General features: G+C 38.5%; 1 protein-coding gene across 2 annotated transcripts in view; it reads left to right on the top strand.

Moving 5' to 3' along the window:
• LOC130595706 (cAMP-specific 3',5'-cyclic phosphodiesterase 4D) overlaps positions 1 to 22,645 on the top strand; it is a 141,232-nt gene that overhangs the window by 103,574 nt on the left and 15,013 nt on the right. Inside the window, exon 1 of one of the 2 annotated variants that reach the window (XM_057402689.1) lies at positions 17,927 to 18,541. The exons of the other annotated variant lie outside the window; for it this stretch is intronic. Within the exon in view, the coding sequence (XP_057258672.1) occupies positions 18,494 to 18,541 (48 nt within the window). The 5' untranslated portion in view covers positions 17,927 to 18,493. Of the gene's footprint in view, positions 1 to 17,926; positions 18,542 to 22,645 lie in introns of those variants that run through there. 2 annotated transcript variants of the gene reach the window in all.

Here is a 22,645-nt window from a genome sequence, read left to right as displayed (position 1 = left end):
AGGACCTGAGTATTTCTTAAGTCTGTGCTCAGTAATAAAGATGAAATTCATGGCCACTGAAAGGCATGTTAACTGTCTAAATACTTATGACTGCTTGTGACAGTATTCAGACCCAAGAACTCATGCAGTGTGTGTACAGTAGCATGCTACTGTAATCAAGGTTGTAAGATTATCAAGGTCATGCTGTAAGGTCATGCTGTAGTCAAGGTTATGCAGCAAGATAAAAAGCATTTGGGAGAGTAGTAGCCATTTTTTCTTTTTTCTAAGTTTTCTTTCCAATAGGAGGAAGCCTTTGCTATTATATGAAGTGCTGGTGCAATGAATGTGGTGTTCACTGAAAAGCCACTGTGTCATAAAGAAACTGTGCTAAGAAACTGTTCTCCTGTCTCAGTTATGTAAGTAGGGGTTTTGGTATCATCTGCCAAAACTTTCCATGTTTAGGAGACCTAGCATAGAATTACATGTGCAATGGATGGATATGTCCTGGATCTGTCCCAGAAATAGAGCATATCTCAGTAGAAAGTGATCAGTCCTAGTTCTAGTTAACTGCAGCAAGTCCGCTGTGTAGCTACAAAACAGAATGTAAGCAAACTAAGGCGTGATGGAAAGTGATGCTACTCATCCTGCCTTGAAACCGTGTGAGTAGGACAGCGGCCAGCACCCGCTGTTGAGCTGGGGGCTCGCTTCTGAGCAGTTCACCTGCAGCTTCCTTGTGGCTCCTCTGCTAGGTGCCTGGTGGTGGAGCTGTGCTGCGATGGAGACTGCCGCTTTGTCTCCAACCAAGAGGGACGCTGTTGGGCTAGAGCAAGCTCTGCCTATTGTTGGCTCGGCTTGCCTGCTCTGAGTGTTGAGACGGAGCTGCGCCGACAAAATGCTGTAAATCACAAGCAGCAGAGCAACACTGAATTAAGCTGATGTGCAGGGCCTGTTTACAAGATTATCCACAAATAAAATTTAAAGAGCTTGCTACTTCTATTAATTAAGTTGTAACCCACTGATACATGATTAGCTAATGAGATTGAGCTGACTGAATGCCTCTTTAAGATCCCTCAGCAAGACAACATTTAAATAAATGCTCCACTCATACCTGCTATAGAAAAGGCTGCTCTTTTGTGCAATTTTGCTGTTGGTTTTGTTTTGGGAGAGAAAGCAAGTTAGGTTTTTCCAGGTGGAAAGATCGTTAGCAGGTTTCATGAACATCAGAATGCAGTCCACTCTCATTAACACTAGACACTGGCAAAAAAGTTAATGAGGCAGCAATTACTTTAATATGCATGCGTCCAGGCTGGCTTTCAAGCACCTCTACTATTCTGCCTCGTGTATTAATGGTAACTTTTACTTGCCTGTGTTCATAAAGCACCATATGCAAACCAGTGAAATCTTCTTTCCTGCTGAAGTTTGCCTTTTTGAAGAAATTCACAAGCAAGTTTTTCAGGCACATAAAGTAATCAAAACAAAGTCAGTGTTCATTTTGTTCTGGAATAAACAACTAAACCTTAAACAAAAAGTATATGTACATGTAGAGGAAATTAATATTTATTACAAGGTTAATGACAACCTTGTAACAATTCCTCAGATACATAAGGCCAGGAACATTTTTGATGGATGTAATGATGTGTGGGTTTTAATTGAATTAGTTTACATAATTGAAAGGACCTGTTCAAGCAGGTGTTAATGTATTTAAGCCAGACCATCTGATCTTCTTATGGCCAAGGTTGGCTGTGCAGCCTTAATGCAATAGTTTCACCCAGAATTACAGACCACCTTATGCTGCCAGTTGAGCTGCTGCTGTTCTCATAAACTTGATTTTTGTGATTCAGAATGAACAGTTGTAACAGACATACCTACTGTAACGGCCAAGAACAGAATGGTTAACAATACTGATATTTTAATTATCATTTCAGATTTTAAGAGGAGGACCACCAAGTGGATAGGTAGAATTTTATCATAAAATACTCTTCTCTTGTTGTATGCTAAAACCAGTGAGTATATTCAGGAAGGCAGCACTGCAACAGTTGGCACTGAAAGTTACTGTAACTGCAGAGCCTAGAAATGAAGTTTCTTTTTTCTTACTCTTTCTCAAGGTATCAGTGTATAGCAGATGCTGTAAAATATAAACTGAAAGGTAGCTCTCCGTGAAGGTTTCTTATATGTAGAAACAATGATTTTCATAATACATTAGAGCTTCAAAGTGTGGTCTAAATACAGTGTAACTTTCGCTAAGTGAGGATATGATTCGTGTGTACTCACTGACATATGGAAGCAGTTGTTAGTTTTCAGAGGCAATCTGAACAAAGAAGGCTTAAACAGCAAGGTGACATTGTGGCTGTGCTCTTTAGCAGTGTTTACTGAAAAAGTAATCCAGCTCCAGCAGAAAAGAGTGGTGAGCAGAAGGCACAATAAGGGTTAGTGTAAGAATGAAAGAAATAGCAAGATAGTATTGTTTCATTAATAGAGCAAGAGTTTGCAGAACAGAAACAACTAGAAAGTAGGCTGCCAAGTAGACAATGTGGATTTGAGTATGTTTTAATGAAAACTGGACAAGATGGACTAGAAAAATGGACTTTTTATTCATGCAATTGTTTGAGCAGTTAACTTATTTTTCTTGTGCTTGGAATTTGCGAAACTTCATTGAACTGTGTAATGGCAAACACAAAGAACATTTGAATTTTTATTTTTTAAAGATTTAGTAATTCTTTTTTCTTTCTTTGTGGGTTTGTTGTTTTTGTTTTTGTTTTTGTTTTTGTTTTTTGAGAAGAAAGTTTTGCTTAGTTGGGAACTTCTGCAAATGATATTGCTACTGCTGGGTTTCAGGTGGCTTGTATTCTTGGCTATGTGAGTAGTATCATGAATCTTTGGTTATTGTTGGTAAGCTTTATTGCCACAAATGTGGCATTGGTGACCTTGTTTCCTACTGTATGGTGGGTAAGCCCTGATACCTTAGAAGAGATATGTGGGTAGTATGAGTTCCCACACCTTTGGTTTTGGCCATGTTTTCCCTGTGCACAAAGGGACTGACCTCCCCTACAAATACACATGAAACAGACAAAAAGTTTTCAGTTTAGTGTGTAAAATTAATGAAACAAGCTATAAAATACTAGCATTACATTTGAAAGTTAATGATGAGCAGGTTTGTAAAGATCTGTTTAACTTCGTTATATGAGTTAGAATGATTGCCTCTTTGATACTCAATAGCAGCATCACAGAGCTAGGGCAACAGAGAAGTGCTACCTGAGACATTGCAAAATGCAGTATATATTTTGTTTTCTAAATATGTGGTTCCCTGGGATTCTCTCTTTAGCATGAGCTTATCTGTATTGAGCTTTTCCTGCCACAGAAAACCAGAGTTAAAAGGACTTCAGCCAACTCTGGCTGTGTTGTTTGCATGTCATGTAATGTGTATCAAAGCAACCCCCTTGTGGTGTTGGAGGAAGCATGCTCAGATTTCTCAGTATCTCTGTCCTGTGTTGCATGCTGATCACAGCCAGCTCCTGTTGCTGCTGTGAATGCATGCCGTGCTGATGCAGGCACCGTAATAGGAAGCACGTAGGCCTGTCATAAACAAACATGTCTGGGGCAAAAAAATGCAAGCCTGACGTATGGAGTGTCCATAGCAACAAGTAGAGATGAGGGTGGCATTTTAGAGTCAGTGCAGGATAGCGTGGTTCAACAAGAAACCAGAAAGTATCTTTGCTGGATTTACAAAGCTATTCTGTATGTGCATATCAGAGGTTTTCTGAAATGCACTACTTGCAAGAAGACAGTTTACAACAAACAAACAAACCCAAAATCTTAAATTATGTGAGAGCATCTTTAAATTAAATTATTTTTCCCTTGCATTGGAAAGTTTATATGGAAAATTAATAATCACATTCACTCCTGAAATAATGTGATGAATTATTTGCCAAATCATAGAAAATATCTTAGGCTGCATGAACTTTAAAGCCCAGAGCTCAGATTTCTCAGTAAAATGACTGTATTTTTCTTGTACTATGAAGCATAGCCAAAGTTTTGTATGTCTGAATACTGGACCCATATAAGATTGCATTTCATAATTTGGTCATTAGTTGCTTTTTCCTCTTTTCTTTGCATCAGTAAAAGCAAATATGCACATTTTCTAGCTGGGGTATTTTCTGCAGCTTTTTTTGGTTGTTTCTGAGAAGGTTTCAGAAGGTATTACAGGAAAACTTTTAAAACTCACCATTGTGAAGATAATGCAGTTGATTGTTACATAGAGGTTGGCATTTCTAGCACAGCTTTCAGTACATCCCTGCTTACAGAACTTGAGTTTTAAAATGGAATGAATAAATTTTAAGTACAAGAAGACAAAGTGCTCTGGAAAACTTGTGCAGAAACAAATCTTGGCATCTGGGAATAATGATTTTTCTTTGGTGGTCATGAATATAACAAGTATTCAGATACTTATTTCACAAAGGTGTGAAAGTTAGATTGGTTATAAGAATAGTATAACGATACAAAATATAACTGTGCTGATGGGATAAAATAGAACTGCAGGAATAAAAAGAATACACTTTTTTACACATGTACCAGCAAATTAAGCATATATAAATAGGCATTTCAGTCTTTTGGAGTATGAAAATTAAAATCACTGAAGTTATCAAAGGTTGCATCATATCTCATTTTTAGTAGAAATTGGCTGAGGCAATACATGAATGCCCTTGTTAACTGTGCAGTCCTAAACAGGTGAACTACACTTGTTAAACCCTTTCAGTTTTGTTCTCTTGGCTTGGTGATTGAGCAAAAGTATGGCATTGTAGGGGCTGGAAGGTAGAGCATTACTCCCGTTGCCTGAAGCATGTGGAACAGTTTGTTCGTATTCAACTGGAACTTGATCTAATTAATGCCTACTGGAGCTAGTGAGAACTTTACAAGTACTTCATCATGCTATGGATGGATCCCATAGCTCATTTTATTAGCATTGTTATCACTTTGATAAAGAGTTAGTAGAACTGACTGTTAAGCACAGGCTTTGGAGGCCTGGAGGAAGTTTAATTTGTTGTGGACTGTGAGCCTTTTTAATGTTTCTGTCCAGACTTCAGAAATGGGTTTTTATATATGTGTAAGCCCCCACATAAATGAATAGACCAATGTTCTTCTTGCATCTGCAGAGGTCCCTCCAGTGTTTCATGTACTGTTCAGAGCTTCTCCAGCTGCTCCAAACAGTGTATGTAAATGGGCAAAAAGCAGCCAGAATTTCCCAGCTTTTTCTTACTGATAAAAATGCAAGCCAGAAATTAAGATGTTGCCATATCTATTTAGAGCTTATTGATTTTGTTTGATTTTTAACATGTTTTTCAAACCATGAGATAATGATTTTTTTTTTGTGGAGACTTAAAAGTATCTATTTAAGAGGATTGAAATACAAAAATTACCTTGTTTCTTGATAAAATATCTAGTAATAATGAAATGTTAGTAGATAATCCTTTATTTGAATAATGTCTTCATATGTTTTATCCATATTACAAGCTCTTCAGAGAATATATACCAATCTAATGAGGTACTTCTGTTAAGTGGAACCTAATTAGTTTCCAGTATGTGATGTTATTTTCATGATTTCTTTTTATTAGTCTACCTTTGGTTTCAAATTTTGCATGAGTGGCAGGATTTGTTGCACTTTAGGATTCAGAAAAGAAAATGATTGACGGTGGATTAAACATTGGTCAAACAGAGATCTTACTTTTCAAACAAAATTATCCTTAATGCTTTGCTATCTAAGATTACAAGTAACATAAATTATCAAAGCTAAAGCATATTAATTAATTCATTACTAATGTACATTTAAGTCTTGATGAATATAAAATATTAGTTTAAATTTGGGTGGGTTTAAACCACGACAATTACAAACCCTGAGTAAAAGCAGTGTTTACAGAAGGTGATTACTGTATGGTGTTACAGTACATACTGTAAGTGCTAAATACAAGATGCATTTGAGCATTTTCAAAAAAAAATACTGATGTAGCAATGAAAATGTTTCTTTGTAAATGTCAATTTATTGCCCCTCTGTCCAACTGGGATTTCTGAGGGGCAGCTCACAGTAACATTACTGAAGGGTGAGTTCATTGATGTGTCAAGAAAACTTTGATAACTCTTTGTATATTCTGTACTATTTGTTCTTCTAGAAAAGTTGGCTTAAAAAACATTTTCTGTATTTGAAAAATCAGTTGTGAATAATGCAAAAAATGTATAAAAGGAAAAAAGAAGAGGTGGACAATTACTTAAAGGATACCTCTCACCTGATAGCCAGTTATGCAAAGATAATGAAAAATGCATATGTTTATACTAGAGATAATCCTGCTGCTCTGTTCGGTGATAGTTTAATTCCATAAGAAGTGAGATTCACCCAGGTGCAAGGGCTTCTACAAACCCTTCCAGCTAATGTGATGAGACTGCGTTGGAGACTAATAGGCATAGGAGTTGTGCTTCAGCAGCTCCCTACCTTCCTAAAACATAGTGCAAAACTGGCTGTTGGTAGGGTTCCTGGCTGTAGCCTGCGATCTCTGAGCTGGCAAGGTGAGAGGCAGCTCCAGCCTGAAGGTTAGGTGAGCCACATAGCATGAGAGTGGTTCTGGGTTAATGCCCCCATCTTACAACTGTCCATGGTGTGGGGTGGGAAGGAACAATGTTCACAGGACAGAGTGACAGAGTAGACAGAGGACAGAGTATCACAGTATGCTAGAGATTGGAAGGGACCTCAAAAGATCATCTAGTCCAATCCCCCTGCCAGAGCAGGAACACCTAGATAATGTTACACAGGAATGTGTCCAGGCGGGTTTTGAATGTTTCCAGGGAAGGAGACTCCACAACCTCCCTGGGCAGCCTGTTCCAGTGCTCTGTCACCCTCACTGAGAAGAAGTTTCTTCTCAAGTTTAAGTGGAACCTCTTGTGTTCCAGTTTGTACCCATTACCCCTTGTCCTATCATTGTTTGTCACTGAGTAGAGCCTGGCTCCATCCTCGTGACACTCCCCCTTTATATATTTATATACACTAATAAGGTCATCCCTCAGTCTCCTCTTCTCCAAACTATAGAGACCCAGCTCCCTCAGTCTTTCCTCATAAGGGAGATGCTCCACTCCCTTAATCATCTTCGTTGCCCTGCACTGGACTCTCTCCAGCAGCTCCCTGTCCTTCTTGAACTGAGGGGCCCAGAACTGGACACAATATTCCAGATGGGGTCTCACCAGGGCAGAGTAGAGGGGAAGGAGGACCTCTCTCCACCTACTAACCACCCCCTTCTAATACACCCCAGGATGCCATTGGCCTTCTTGGCCACAAGGGCACAGTGTTGGCTCATGGTCATCCTGTCGTCCACTAGGACCCCCAGGTCCCTCTCCCCTACACTGCTCTCTAACAGGTCGTTCCCCAACCTATACTGGAACCTGGGGTTGTTCCTGCCCAGATGCAGGACTCTACACTTTCCCTTGTTATATTTCATCAAGTTATTCCCTGCCCAACTCTCCAGCCTGTCCAGGTCTCGCTGGATGGCAGCACAGCCTTCTGGCGTGTCAGCCACTCCTCCCAGCTTAGTGTCATCAGCAAACTTGCTGATAGTACACTCAATTCCCTCATCTAAATCGTTGATTAATATATTGAATACCGGTCCCAGTACTGACCCTTGAGGCACTCCACTAGTTACAGGCCTCCAACTAGACTCCGCCCCATAGACTACAGCTCTCTGGCTTCTCTCCTTCAGCCAGTTCACAGTCCACCTCACTACCTGATCATCCAGCCCACACTTCCTCAATTTAGCTGTGAGGATGCTGTGGGAGACTGTGTCAAATGCTTTGTTGAAGTCAAGGTAGACCACATCCACCACTCTGCCATCATCCATCCACCGTGTTATTTCCTCATAAAAGGCTAAGAGATTGGTCAAGCATGATTTCCCCTTGGTGAAGCCATGTTGACTGCCCCTCATAACCCTATTATCCTTGATATGCCTTAAGATGGCACCAAGGATAAGGTGTTCCATCACTTTCCCAGGGATGTAGGTGAGGCTGACCGGTCTATAGTTACGCGGGTCCTCCTTCTTGCCCTTTTTGAAGACTGGAGTGACATTTGCTTTCCTCCAGTCCTCAGGCACCTCTCCCGTTTCCCAAGACTTGGTAAAGATGATGGAGAGTGGTCTAGCAATGACTTCCGCCAGTTCCCTCAGCACCCGCAGGTGCATCCCATCTGGACCCATGGATTTATGGATGTCCGGATTGCTCAACTGGTCTCTAACCCATTCCTCATCGACTAAGGCAAACCGCTCCGTTGACCTGACTTCATCTAAGGTTTCAGGGGTACAGGGCTCTTCAGGACTGCCTGCAGCAGAGTAGACAGAGACAAAGAAGGCATTCAGTAACTCTGCCATCTCTGTATCTTCTGTCACCAGGGCACCCATCCCGTTCATCAGTGGGCCTGCATTGCCTCTGGTGTTAGTTTTGTCTGCCATGTATTTGAAAAAGCTCTTTTTGCTGTCCTTGACCCTTCTCACCAGGTTTAATTCTAAGGAGGCCTTAGTCATCCTCGGTGCCTTCCTACATCCTCTAGCAGCAGCCTTATATTCCTCCCAAGTGGCCAGCCCCTCCTTCCATGACCTGTAACCTCTCCTCTTCCACTTGAGCATACCCAGCAATTCCCTATTTAGCCCTGCAGGTGTCCTGGCCCTCTTCCTTGACTTCCTACGTGTCGGGATGCTCCGATCTTGAGCTCGGAAAAAGCAGGCACTTGTGGAAGAACCAGGCATCCAGTTGCATCACCTGACTCTCAGTCATTGTTCTTGCTGCTCTGTTTCCAAGAGCATGCTCTCCTGAGCAAGTCCAATACTTTCTATATTCCTTCCTGTCTACATTCATTATGGATGATAGGCTATGTGGGAACTCTGGTAGCTAGAGATGAAGATTGCTAACAGTCTGTTTACTCAGCTGCCTTTCAGTTGTTGGTTGCTGCCCAGCTGAGACTCAGCTGAGACAGTCAGAGCACTTGCCGTGCTGCTCCAGCACAAAGTTAAACAGGGTTGCCAAACCCAAAGGAACTCCTCCGTGTTGGCATGGGACAGCAAGGAGCATATGCTGCCGGGCCTGGGTGTGTTGCTCGCCCTTACCAGCACTTGGTCAGCACCTCCCCAGAGAGGCCAGGTCTGAACCTGCCAAACCCCAGCCAGGAATGCAGACATCTACGGCTCTCCAACCAAGTGGGGTAAGAGGCAAATCACTAGTATTGATAGACATGAATATACCACGAGGTTCCTCATGCAAACACTGAGACTTCTTGTGAGAGAGGTTTAAATCACACAGACAATAAGTATGCAGTTCAGGAAACTACAGAGCTGCCTTTGGCCTGGATTTGTTATCTTGTCTCCATCTCCCTCATGTGTACCCACAAATGCAACCTCACAGTACACCTGTCTATGTCTAATCGAGGAACCACTTGGGTTAAGTGACTGTTTGCTTAATTTGACCTAGGGGCACTTGCATGAAGTGCTCACTTGAACAAAACCAGAAGCTCACTTGGACAAACCCAGAAGCATTAATTTTTGTGTGCTTCCCCTGTATGCATGAGACAAGGTTAAAATGGATGAGGCTGCTGTTTCTCCTGTTCTGGATGGATAGATCTTCGTAATTTTTTTTTTTTTGTGAATCTGCGTAGATTTAGAGCATGTTTAGAGCATCTAAGTGAAAGGTATGGGGGACACATTGGAAGGAATATTACTTGGTGAATAACCCTTGCTGAGTTTCTTCCTTGAAGTAACAGTGACACTATGACACTATCAATGACACATGCGCTTCAGTTAGAAGTACAACAGCCATGGTTTAATAAAAACTGGAGCCTGAACCAGTAAAATTGTGTGAGACAACTTGCAGTCTGCTTTTGAAAGGTTAGTATCTATGGATGATTTACAGGCACTTGTTAGGGTGTGTTTATATCTGAGCTGTACCGAGCTCACTGCACTGTTAATTTGCGGTCCATAGTTCTCTGGCTTTGTCTGTTGGTATCATTGCTTTTGTTTCACAGGATGGCTTTTACCCTCTGGGTTTGTTTGGTTTTTTTGGTGGTTGTTTGTTTTTTTTGTTGTTGTTTTTCTGTTTGTTTTTTTTTGGGGGGGGGGGGGGTTTTTTTGGTGTTTTGGGTTTGTTTTTTTTTTTTTAATGGAGCAATAGTATAGAAAATAATTTGGCTCATATTTGGTTTTCATATAAGAAGAAAAGTAATACTTAATTTTTGCTTTTTCACAAGAACAGTATGTGTGTTAAGCATGTCTGGAGCTTTAAAATAGATGATTAAAAGGCTCATTTCTTTTTAGTATGAAATGGCAACCGTTCAACAAGATTTCTGATGAACTGTTAAAGCACGTGTATGGCCAGGTCTGCAGGAGGAACACCTCATTAAAATAATGTCACATTACAATAGAAGTATGATTAATCCAGGATACCAGTGAAGCAGTTTTTTGTCCTTACATAGCAATCCAGTATTCTGTGTGAAACAGGCAATACCCATAAAGCTCAGTTTTTGCTGGTATAACCATATCAGTCTTAGGGTGGATGTGCTACACAGCTCTGTGAGTGAAATATTGCTACCATTTGCACATTTGTTAGACATAGCTGTCTGCAAAAATGAGTAACATGAGACAAACTCCTTTTGTGGCTGTGCTGTGGCAGATACTTACAGGGTAGGTATTTACTTGCAGGGTACATATACATACCTCTATACATATAAACAAGTTATACAGATTGTTCTACTTTTTATATTCCTTTTATTACAAGCCTATTTCTTAGCCCAAATGGACACTTATGTTGAAACAAAACACCCTCATGAAGGACAAAAGGAGGGGAAAACTGCAAAAGTTTTTCTTTCTGGGTATCTTTGAATTTTTTGCGAGTAACAGCCTAAGAATTGCATGAGATCTGCAGAGTGATCACAGAATAAGTGCAGTATTCCTCTGTAATTGGTGGCAAGCTGGAATTTTTTACTTCTACTTTTTGCCTACTGAGTCTGTAAGATGTCACTGCCAGTGTTAACTAGGCAAATGTTAACTGGGTATGAGCTAGGAAAAGGGATAAAAAACTGTCAGATAGGTTTAAAGCCTAATCTTTTCCATGCATTAAGAAGTGAATTATTAGAATTTAGATTTTAAAAATAAAATCCATTTCATTTTTCAAGATACTTACATGATAAAATACTTGCTTACAGAGGAACATTTTGATATTAGAAGAAATCACCTTTATCTTTTCTCTAGTGTGAATACCTTTATGGATTTAGCACAAGTTGTCTTGGAAAAGGCTTAAACTGTGTTATTATGCTGTAATACAAGCATCCTTTAAGGCATTAACACTGATGTAGCTTACTTAACGCAAATAAGCTACGGAAAAGGCATTTGTAGTTGCGATAGCTGGGGTAACACAGGTTGTCAGAACTTCTGTACCACAGGGCATGGTTGGTTAGCTGGAGCTAAGTGCACATGTATCTCCATGGCACAGTAGTTTTTATTAACAGTAGCATTCCTTCAACATTGGTATTGCATAATTTTAGGTCCATTATTGAAGTGTTGTCTCTCTGCAGTACCTCTGACACATTTACTTAAATGCCTTTGGACTGTGAGTCTCAGCCCAGCTGCATTGAAGTAGGCACAGCCATGTGAAGGAGGTGTATATACTAGATCACACTGGTCTTTCAAGTTAGATTATTTTTTTCTTTGCTTTTTGTGAGGCATGTTAAAGAGTCTATCAAGTGTAGGAGCTTACTCCTGAGGAGCATAGGAGCAGCTCTGAGACTCCACTTACAGCAAAACTTAACTGGTTTTATACATTAATCGCCCTGACAAAACTTGTCTGATGCTGCACTTCAGGAATTGGGGCGTGGGTATCAGTATGTTGTTTGAAAATGTCCAGATTCAAAGCATGACAAAAAAGTGGCAGCTCAGTGAAACACAAACTGTGGTATAAGTTAAAATGTGCAGCTGGATCTGAGGCTGAGGTTTCCACCCAGCTTTCTCACTGCACTTTGCCTGAAGGAGGTGAAGAGGAAAGATGAGACTTTTTGGTGGGTAAGGGGAAGAAGTGAAGGCAATAGCAGTGGATTGGCTGTTATGCTGTGTTACACCCAATACTCGAATGGATGTTTGTAATGGAAAGAATTGAGGGTAAAGACCAGACATGGCAGTAGCAGATCCACCCCAGCAGCAATCTCTAAGACAAATACGGACAAAAGTATGTGACTGAGGAATGGATGTGGATGCAGCTTTGAGGAAGTCTAATCTTTTTAGTTTGTCCCACGTCTGTTTTATTTTTCTCTTAGGGTTGTTTTTTTCTTTATTTTGGGAGTTGTTATGACTAACTCACTCTCCTGTATGTCGCCCTAGATAAGTAACATACATACATAACAATGGAAGGGGAGTAAATGTTTTTACCCTTCTATATGTAACCAGTCTTAGTTCTGCTTCTCCAAGAGAGAACTTTTCCTAAAAGGAGTCTGGCATGGTTTAGAGTTGGTATACTGATGAAGTATGGAACTACTTGGTTTTGAGATTTGGTCGCACTAAAGTCTGAGCAGGCTGGAAGCAAAATAGCAATTAACTAACTTCTCTTTTCATTTTTTTTCCATCCAAATTATATTTTCTATAAAATATGTGCATTATTCTAAAACAAATAAATTGCTGCCTGGGTATTGTAAGGGAACTGATCATTACAAAGAATCCAAGTTAGGGCCCTTTATGGTGGTATTTTGTGGTTTCTTCCAGGAGCTGTTTTGAAAGATTTGGTTTAGATTGTTCCCTGCAAAGGTGGTAGGAGGAGTAATAGTAAGAGATGTGTGCCATTAAAATAGCTTGCATAATTGCAGTAAACTTGTGCATATCAAATAGATATAAAAAATATGAATATCATGTTTTGCTCCAAGTTTCCCGAGCTCATGTCCAGTGCAGGCTGAGCACACATTTGATTTGTGTGCCAGCATCTTTTATATATGGAGAGAGAAATGTTGAGCAAATCAGTTTCATGTCTGTTGAAATATGCTGATACGGTGAATTAACTGAATGGAGTAGGTATTTCTACTAACATTGCAGTTATCTAGGCATGATTTTAAATTTAAAAAATACTGCCTTAACCCAGGATATTTATTTGAAACATCTCCAGGCTGGAAATCTAAACAACTCTGGTCTTGTTTCACAGCTCCCTTTGTGATGCAGGTGTGTTGTATGTTTGTATCAGTATTCTGTAGATATTTACACATGCATAAAAACATGTTATGTATTGTGTTTTTATGGTGGTGTTTTAAGTATATATATCTCCATGTAAAGGTGGTGTTTTTTTATCAATATTTTTAGGGCAAAACTCAAAACTTAGGAAGCCTTCTGTTCATATCAAGTTCACAATAGTAATTTAACAGATGAAATAGGATTGTGGTTACACATTTGATTTTGTTGGTTGCCAGGCAGTATAGAGAGAGAACGTAGTGAGCTACACTTCACTACTGCTTTGTGCTAGGGTGACTGCTGCCTCAAATCTGCTGTCAAATCTGCAGGAGTCATCACACAAATCCACTTTGCTCTGATCTAAATTAGCTTTTAATGGTAGCTTTTTTTTTGAGATTTATGTAATTTTGACAGCATTGAATTAAAGAGAATATTAATAAATACCAGAATATTACAAACAGCAAAGCATTTGTTGAAATTCATCTTCCATTTACTGCAGTTTTTTTTTAGAAACCAGTATATGCATACAATTCTATCATTATGCAGAAGCATTCCTTTAAGAAAACTGTCGGTGATTATTGTGTCTTTAAAGATTGCAAGTGGTCTCCAAAACAAGGGTTGAAATAGGGTGTAATTTTTGTTGCTTGTGCAATTGCTCAGGAGTATCTATTGAAAATACTGCAGTTGCAGAGGATACCTATAAAAGCCCTGCTGTGGTGTGGTTGAAAATGAGAGGATCACATTGTGGAATTTCTTGTCTAAAGAAAGTTTGATACGTTCCTAGATATTTATAGCTACTGCTTCTATCATCGCTAGAGGGCAGTAAATACAAACACTGAAGTAGGTATTTTACCAGAAAGTACTTTTTTGTTTTGTGTGGGTTTTTTGTTGTTGTTGTTGTTTTGTTTGGTTGGTTGGTTTGTTGTGTTTTTCTTGGTTGGGGTTTTTTCCCTTTAACTAGTAAAGGAGCCTAATTCTTTAATAAACAGCTCAGCTCCTGGGTTTTACTATGTATTTTCCCTAAAATAGTTCTGATGAACATTGTCATTTCAGTCTTTTCAGGAACATAGAGTTCTCACATTTGATACATGAGAATTTTATATTCCCAAATAAAAAGAACTGTAAAATGGTACAGTTAGGGTATTCCAGTGTGTTTAATGAATGTAATTCTGACGAGTAAGAGGCTACCTTAAAGCCTTTTTAAAGCAGCATAATTATACTACAGTTAGGATCCTTAAAGCTAAGGCTCCTTCAAAAGAATTAGGCATGTGTTCTGATTATAGCTATCCATTCTCAGCCACCAGTGGATTTCATCTCTTCTTTTGTATGTGCTATATATAGTAACATTTAGGAGAAGAGACACACTAGATCTGTATGCCCTGTTCCATCACCAGAGTGGCCAGAATGGTATGTTTAGAGTATCTCTCTTTTAACTTAGCATTACAGAAGATGCCAATTTTGGGGGGTCACTGTAGGTCAACGTTTTATGTTGAGGACACCAGAAAAGGACATAGAACTGTTGGAACAAGTCCAGAGGAGGCCACGAGGATGATCAGGGGACTGGAGCACCTCCTGTATGAAGACAGGCTGAGAAAGTTGGGGCTGTTCATAAAGTGGTCTCAGGTCTTTCAGAGCCTGACTTGAAACAGCCCCTTTAGATGAAGACAGCCTATTGATGTTTATTAGAAATGGGTTGATAGTCAGGTTCTTAACCCATTTAATGTGTCCTCTCTCAACACTGGGAGTGATGTGGCAGAATATTATATGGTACTAAATTAAATGCCCTGCAACAGTCCAAGAATATTACATGTTCAAAGACATAAACCAATACTGACTGGCATTAATTACATTCTCATGTCTTACTTCTGTATCAAGCAAATGACCACAGTATTTGCATTTAGCTTTTTTGTTATTTTACCCAGGACTGATACTCTGTGAGGTGACCTGAAGTTACTGAGCCCTCCTACTTGCAAACTTCAATTGGCACAAAATTAACAATTTTTGCAGTCTTCCAAATTTTACTGAAGCTGAGCAGCACAGCTTCTGGGATCTCTGCCACCTCTTTTCACAACTCCTTTGGAGAAAGTTGTCCAGCCTTGTTGATTAAATAATGGCTAAGATTTCCTGTGGGTATTAAGAGAGACTTTATCATCTTTCTGCCTTTCAAGGTCATTGTCTTGATTCTTTCAAAACACCCAAAATTGCTCATAAAAAAACTTCCCTGTTTCTGAATTATTTCATTTCTCAGTTACTGTAATTTAAAATTATACCATTTTTATTTCCATATTTGTCTCTTGATTGGAACTATTGTAGAAAATGCCATTACTCTCTTCTTTACCCATGTTTATCTTCATGGGTGATGTGTGTATGAAAACAAGAACTTCTCTTTCACATTGCTGGATTTCCACTTATCTCTATCTTGTTTTTTTTCTTATTTTAATTACTTTAGGTATTTAGTTGTGCATGGCAGCTGTTTGCTATGCACTCATCCAGCATAACCTTCTCTAAAGCCAATTATTCACTTATTCCAATCTGGGAATTGAAGATGAAAATCAGCCAAAGTTATTCCTGTAGATCAGAGCTGGTGTGAATTTCCCAACTATAAATTTCTGTGGTCATACTTCTATATGTAGTTGGAGTCAGAGGGCTGCTTTCTGAGTCAGTGAAGTCAGACTAGTAAATTGTATCACAGCAAATGTTAGTTTTATGAGGTTGAGGCTGTGGGTCCTTGAAAAATCATATAAATTAATAATAGATTGTCAATATCAGGTGTAATTTCCTATTATCAGTGTAGTTAATATGCAGCTAAAATATCATACACGGGAAGAAAATGTTTTTACATCAAAATTATCTAGCTAATAGCTCTGTAAATACCATCTTTGAACTAATGAACTGTAATTCAGTCATTCTTGTGAATGTGTCTGTCTCATACAGTGGTGGGGAATAAAAAGTAATCTAGGAAGATTTTTTTATATGCATGCTAAACAACCACTGTGATTTACATAGCAGCCATTTTGAATGTTCGTTACCTGAAACAAGTTCTGTGCTTTTGGGGACAGTTAAAATTCAAGGAGGAACCTGCCTTTAAAGGAACAAAGAGAAGTAGTTAAAAACTTGGCTTTCCAATATCTGTTTGTAGTACCTACTGCAACCAAACTTTCATATCGACATGCTTCACTTCTTAAGTAGCCAGAAATGTAAGGGCTCTTATTTCACCAGTTTCTACATTGTGTTTGAAATTGCCTTGTGAAGGAAGGCAGCACATTTTCAGTTATTGGTTCAGATGCTGTGTAAGTGGCAGCCGTGCTGTCTTGCAGATGACCAGAAAACAATGCAACGCAGGTATAGACAAGCTTTGCTCAATGTTACAAAGCTGAGCTGGAAGAGTCAGGAGAAAAGCTTTCCAGAACTACCTTTTTGGCTACCTGCTCTCTAATCACCCATGTCTGTTTTAAAAATGTAATTGTTCTGTATTCATCTACCTGTATAGATCCAGGGTGCATATTATAAAGAAAATGCATCAGTAATGTGTTTATTCATGACGTTTTTATGTTACCCATTCTAAGCAAACCAGTATGCTTTCTGTATGAAAATACATAATTGCAGATGATCTGTTGACTGTATCGACTTGTCACATTGCTATACATTTCTCTCCTGTAAGGAAGAAATGTGTTAATATCATATTTTGCCCTATTGATTTTTGCAGGTTCTATTTTTTTTCAAGCACTGGCACTGCTGACACTGCTGTGTAGCATCACCCAGAGAAGTACAAACCACTTCAGCCAAACCTACTTTATGACCGCTGTCAGTCAGCATCTTCTAATGAATCAGAAGTGTGGGCTAATCCTGAATGCCACACCTCATTCAGCTTGTCCATAGATGTTTGCCCATTATCGTATTGGGAAGCTTTCCCTTTTGATGCAACAAAGACTTAGAAATTTGCTGCCATTGTATATGTGCTTTGCATAAAGTGGTACAAGATAACACGTTCTTTGTAAGTTTTGGTCTCTGAATGGCAGACGGTGGGATATTTTATTTAAGGCTCTGAGTCAGCTCACTGACACACTGTGCTTTCAATTAATCTTTTTTTTTTATGAAGTATAGCTTTAATTGATTATATTAGCCTGCCAAGAAAGAGCAAAAATTAAATAAATACAGAGAGGATTTGAGGACTCATTTCGCTTTTCCATATAAAATTGTTTACTGGGTACTAAGACACATGAATGACTTTGTCTTAATAATAACTGCTTTTATCTCCTAAAATAAAAAAGCAGTAGAAACTGACAGACTTGCCCAGTGATCTAACTAGGTATTTTTTTAATCCAGATGGCCAAAACATTTTCATCTAAAAGCCAAAAACATTTAACTACCTCACAGACTGCTCAAGAAACATGATAGCTCCATTTCTGCTGGGTTTTCCTCACAAAAAAAACCCACAAAACAGAAAACCGAAAAAAAACACAACCCCCTCCCCCAAGAAACAAACAAACAGAAAAAAACCAAAGCACTTCCATATGAAAAATTTAAACTGCTAGGCAATCCACATGTATAGAATCATAGAATGGTTTGGGTTGGAAGGGACTTTAAAGATCATCTAGTTCCCCCCCGCCCCCCCGCACTGCTTGGATGGTGAAACTGTTGAAAAGAGCTGGTAAATGCTGTTGGAATTGAGGAGACCTTAACCCAATTATTTTTGAATGGCGTGTGAATGCTGCAGGCGGGGATGCCATTATTAAATGGCATTTGCTGTTTAATAAAAAAATACCCTATGCCCAGGAGACTCCCCAGCGCTGGCCAATGGGAAATTACCATACATCATGTCGCCAGCGGCTTGGATTTATATCTTTTAGGGTGACATACTATTGGCTGCTAGTTAGGCTCTATGGGAGGGATTACTGGCACCGTTTGTGGCTTCCCCTTCAGGTCCTTATTTGGTAGCTGTTGATAGAGCAAGTCTTTCCAGCAGCTGAGCATCTTGACATACATTATTCATTAAGTGCTGGTGTTCAGGAAATATGCATATCCCTAGCTCTTCAGATATTTCTTCAGCTCATACAATATGTCTCTTCAGCGTTGCCTCTGAATGCTTGGAGTTTTACAAATGGCATTTGTACAATCGGAAGACCACGCGGTTGGATTTCATTTCGGTGCGCCTCCTGTGCACACAGTTGCTGAGAACCTGAAAATCAGCAACGAGAATTAGAGAGAAAAGAAGGAATCTTTCTTCTTGGAAGTCTTTTGCAGTATCAGCAAAGAACTGATTAGCTTAGATTGGTAGTATCGAAAAAAACAAACAAAAAAAAATGCCTGAGGCAAACTATTTGCTCTCAGTTTCCTGGGGCTACATAAAGGTAGGATTTTGTTTTACCTTTTAAGAACCTTGATTTACAGTGCATGATTGCATGGTCACTGGATAGCATGATTATTTGTGGGCAATATGAGTCCTATGAACGTAAAGTAAAAAATCAAAAACAAAAGCAAGCCTTTGATCAGCAATGAGAATGAACTGCACAGTACACAGTCTTCCTTAGAAATTGTGCTGGGACTTTAAAAAAATGTTGCTTCACTGGGTAATCAGACCAAGTCTAAAGCCAAATAAATTCAAAAGTTTTAGAACTGCTTTTAGAAAAAGGCTGCTGCAAATTTGTATTTCTAGACATTAAAAGATTAAAAAAAAGAAAAAAAAAATGACAAAACCTCAAAACTGCAATACTATGCAATAGGGGACAGCATGGGTAAAGAGGCTGAGGATAATGAGTGAAAGCATGAGTCATACTGGTTTTAATAGCTGAAGAAATGTGCAATTGTCAACAGTATGTTCCAGCAGCATTTTTTGTAGCCTCTCTGACACCGTATTGATTAAAACACTGGAAACTGTAATCTTCTAATATTGATCTACATTATTATATAGAGCATCTTTGAACTAGCTTGAAACTGCAATAGTGCTAGAAAATGGAGTTAAATAAGCTTTTATTTCTTCCGTGGAAAAGTTTTGCACCAAGGAATTAATATGTCAACATACAGAACTGAAATTTACTTAATACCAAACCATGTTTGGGGTTTAGCCCTAGTTAAGTGCTTGTACTTAAAAAATTATGTTGCCTTTATAACTGCTTCAAGTGTGTAAAGAGGGAAAAAGAAACATCATCCTATGCTTGACGTGCAATAATTGTTCCAAGTCATCCCGTTTAAAAGATAATTTTGATTTCTCCTGAACTAATAATGGGAGTATTGAATTGAATGACTAAAAATAATGCAAAAATTATATTAACACAACTCAATCTCGTATGCATTTTTGTATTAATATCTACTTTTATAATTTTATTTTATTTTTTCTTAATAGAAATAACCCCACCTCATTAGGTCATTGTATCCAATTAGGTCATTGTGACCATTATCTGCTAATGCAGAATTGTTACATTATATTCCTAAGGATTTTGATCAGTCATTTGAGAAAGAATTGAATCCCAATATGCTAGCTAGGTGGATTTCTTTGTCATTTACCAAAAAATAAGATGAAATTACTTTCCATTCAGTTAAAAGTGAGGTATTTATTGTAATTTACCATGGAGTATTTTCTGCATTTCCAGGCAGCTTGTGTCATGTTCCTACTTACTAAATTAGAGAAATTCAATCAGCAATCTTCAAAAAATGTTCACTCTTACAGTTCAGCCTTTAAAATGGATAGATTTTTCCCAATTGAAGTTCAGAAGAGAGCATGGTAGCTTAAATTGATTACACATGGGTAAAATGTTTTCTATATCAGTTTCTGATATTGTCTATACACAATGAATTTAGTTAACACAATTTTAGTACAGTGCATTTTGAGTTCACAGTATACGCATTATAGAAAAACTCTTGAGAGGCAAATATCTGCCTTTTGTGACATTCAAAACAATGCCTTAGAGTATTTATTCTTAAGAAATAATGAAATATATTAGTCTGAGGGATCATTATAGATGTTTACATCCCTTACCATACATATATTTCTGTATGATACAGGCTGTACTTTATTTGCTCTTAGTCTAATTATGTCTTGGAGAATGGTTGTCATATGGAACATTTATCCCTGTCTTTCACTAACTTTCCTTGAAGCACCACTATCACAATGCAAAGCTTAGAGATAATGTACCTTGCAATGGCTTATGTATAAAAACTAGTGCATGAGCTTGATATTAATTAAATATATAAGCTTCCAACTCAGATCTTCAGTCAAGACTGCTGTTTATATAGCAGGAATGATGCTAAAATAAAAAAGCTTTGCATTGATAAGCAATATAGACAGAAGCCTTACATTCATTTGTAAGGCTGTCCTATTTTAAGTTTCTTGGTTTTGTAGAATACAAAACTTTTCACATCCAGTAAAATAATAGTTTATTTGTTTTTTGAGTTACAAAACATCTTTTTCAAATCACATTGATAGGTATATAGCAATGACAAAATACAGTCATGTAAGTTTAATGTTCCAGGTGTTGAATGAATGTTCCATGGATGTTTTCTATTTATGTAAGCTTTTAGAAATGTTACCTAGAAGAGGCAGCCAGAAACTGGAATTTTATCACCATGTGAGTTTGGGAGCTGGTACAATGAAAGGCTCAGATGCTCTTGACCATTGTGGTTCCAGCCTGCATGGCCTTGGAGCTTGATCAATACCCAGACTGAAGGACAGACCAGATGGGGCCTTTTGGTCCATGGTGTATCTTTTAGCCTTAGCTTCACCTTCTGTGCTGGTGCCAAAGGTTGTAGTGGGAGTGTCTTTGGAATGAAGCACATCAGACATTCAGGAACAGGCAGCCTAGGTGGAAGAGGCCCTGCCAGGGTGGGGCATCCATGACAAAATGGTTCTGCATGCTTTGTCTCACAACACGACTGCGGGCTGCATATTTACTTCTGCTTCTTGTTACTGAGTCAAAAACTTAAGAACATTCTACTTTTTTTTTTGTGTGTACAGTGTAATCAGTAAACCTCATTTATATTAAGCATGTAGTCCAAGCTTTTTCATGGCCATGAATTGACTCCAGATGGAGTCAAACTGAATAAAAAAATTGTGCTTAAGGAAATGTTTTTAGGATTCTTTTTTAGACAATACTTTGCTGCTGTGTTGCTGTGACATCAGTATTCATCAGCGAAGAGCTGTGTGATTGCTTTAATGGACATTTTATAGCCTCTTAAATTCCAGGGGGGGGATTTCCTAGACTGTAGTCAAGGACTGTGATATTCCAAAGGGATATATATGTCATTTTCAATCTAACAATGCCTAGTCTTAATGTGGGAACATATTTCTTTCTGAGGAAGAATACAGTATATGCACAGATCCACCAAAAATACCTGCTTCCTCCCCATGCTGAGCTGCTGATATCAATAAATAAAGTATGGTATAAATCTTATTATTATCAAGAATTTTCATGTATTGTGATTAGTTTTGGTTTTTTTTTTTTGTTTTGTTTGGGTTTTGGGGTGGTTTATTTTAGTTCTTTTTTAAAATACCATCTTTACATTTACAGTTAGCAAGAAGGTGGTTTCATGTCTTCTTTGATATGTTTTTGAATAAAGTGCAAAGAGAGGATAAATAATAAGAGTAATTATCAGTATTATAAGTATTTAAGTGCCAAATTTAAGAACTTAAAACGTGCTTGCTGGATAACTGAAGCAAGGTTGATTCACAGATGTAACAAGTTTCTCTGTGATTTGCTGCAAGGTCTTGTGAGACCCATGTGACAGGCAGAATTTCATTACAAAGTAGTTGTGAAGAGTTGACACTCTTTGAAGCAGAAACTATATGTAGGTGCACTTGAGCCCAAATGAAGTTTTTGAGAAATAAATCAAGAAGAAGTAGGGCTTCAGGTTTGGTTCTATTGTGTTTTTTGGTATTGATTTTGTTTTTTGGTTGTTTTATTTTTGGGGGGAGGTTCTTAGCAAAAAAGATACTTTTTTCCCCCAAAGGCCAAATTATTAAACATCAGATGGTTAAGTAACATACACATGCACTGAAGTAGGGTATAATCAATAAAAATGTCTCAATATCTTGATCACTGTTTATGTCTTTTGGGTGTTTTTTTGTGTTCTCAAAGAGCATCAGTGTTCTGCATCAGGAACTGCTGTCTGGTCTTCAACTTCCTCTGTTTCAGTGTGTATGAGAGTAGTAAGGCTTTGTCAGATAATTAGAAAATTAAAATTCTCTAAACTCCTGCTTAGTCCAGATTTTCTTTCAAAATAAATGTCAAAGTCTTGGTGCTGTGGCATCAGCAACATGTGCAAGAGGGTGAGGAAATCATGCTGCTGTATTTCTTTGAAGGCAAAGACTTCTGTTGAATTTGCTGTTAGCAGGAAGGCCTTGCAAAAGCTGGAGGACTTGTTCCGCTCTGCACCCATATTCATCAACAGCACAGACTGTTCTGCAGGTTTTGTAATGATGGTTGAGCTTTTCTGTTCTGGTGACTTAAGGAGTGATGGGA

The sequence above is a fragment of the Pezoporus wallicus genome, unplaced genomic scaffold (assembly GCF_028554395.1).
Source record: "Pezoporus wallicus isolate ANWC-B61680 ecotype Strahan unplaced genomic scaffold, APGP_CSIRO_Pwel_v1 contig_2870, whole genome shotgun sequence".
Classification (NCBI taxonomy): domain Eukaryota; kingdom Metazoa; phylum Chordata; class Aves; order Psittaciformes; family Psittacidae; genus Pezoporus; species Pezoporus wallicus.
This window is presented reverse-complemented; position numbering and strand designations above follow the sequence as displayed.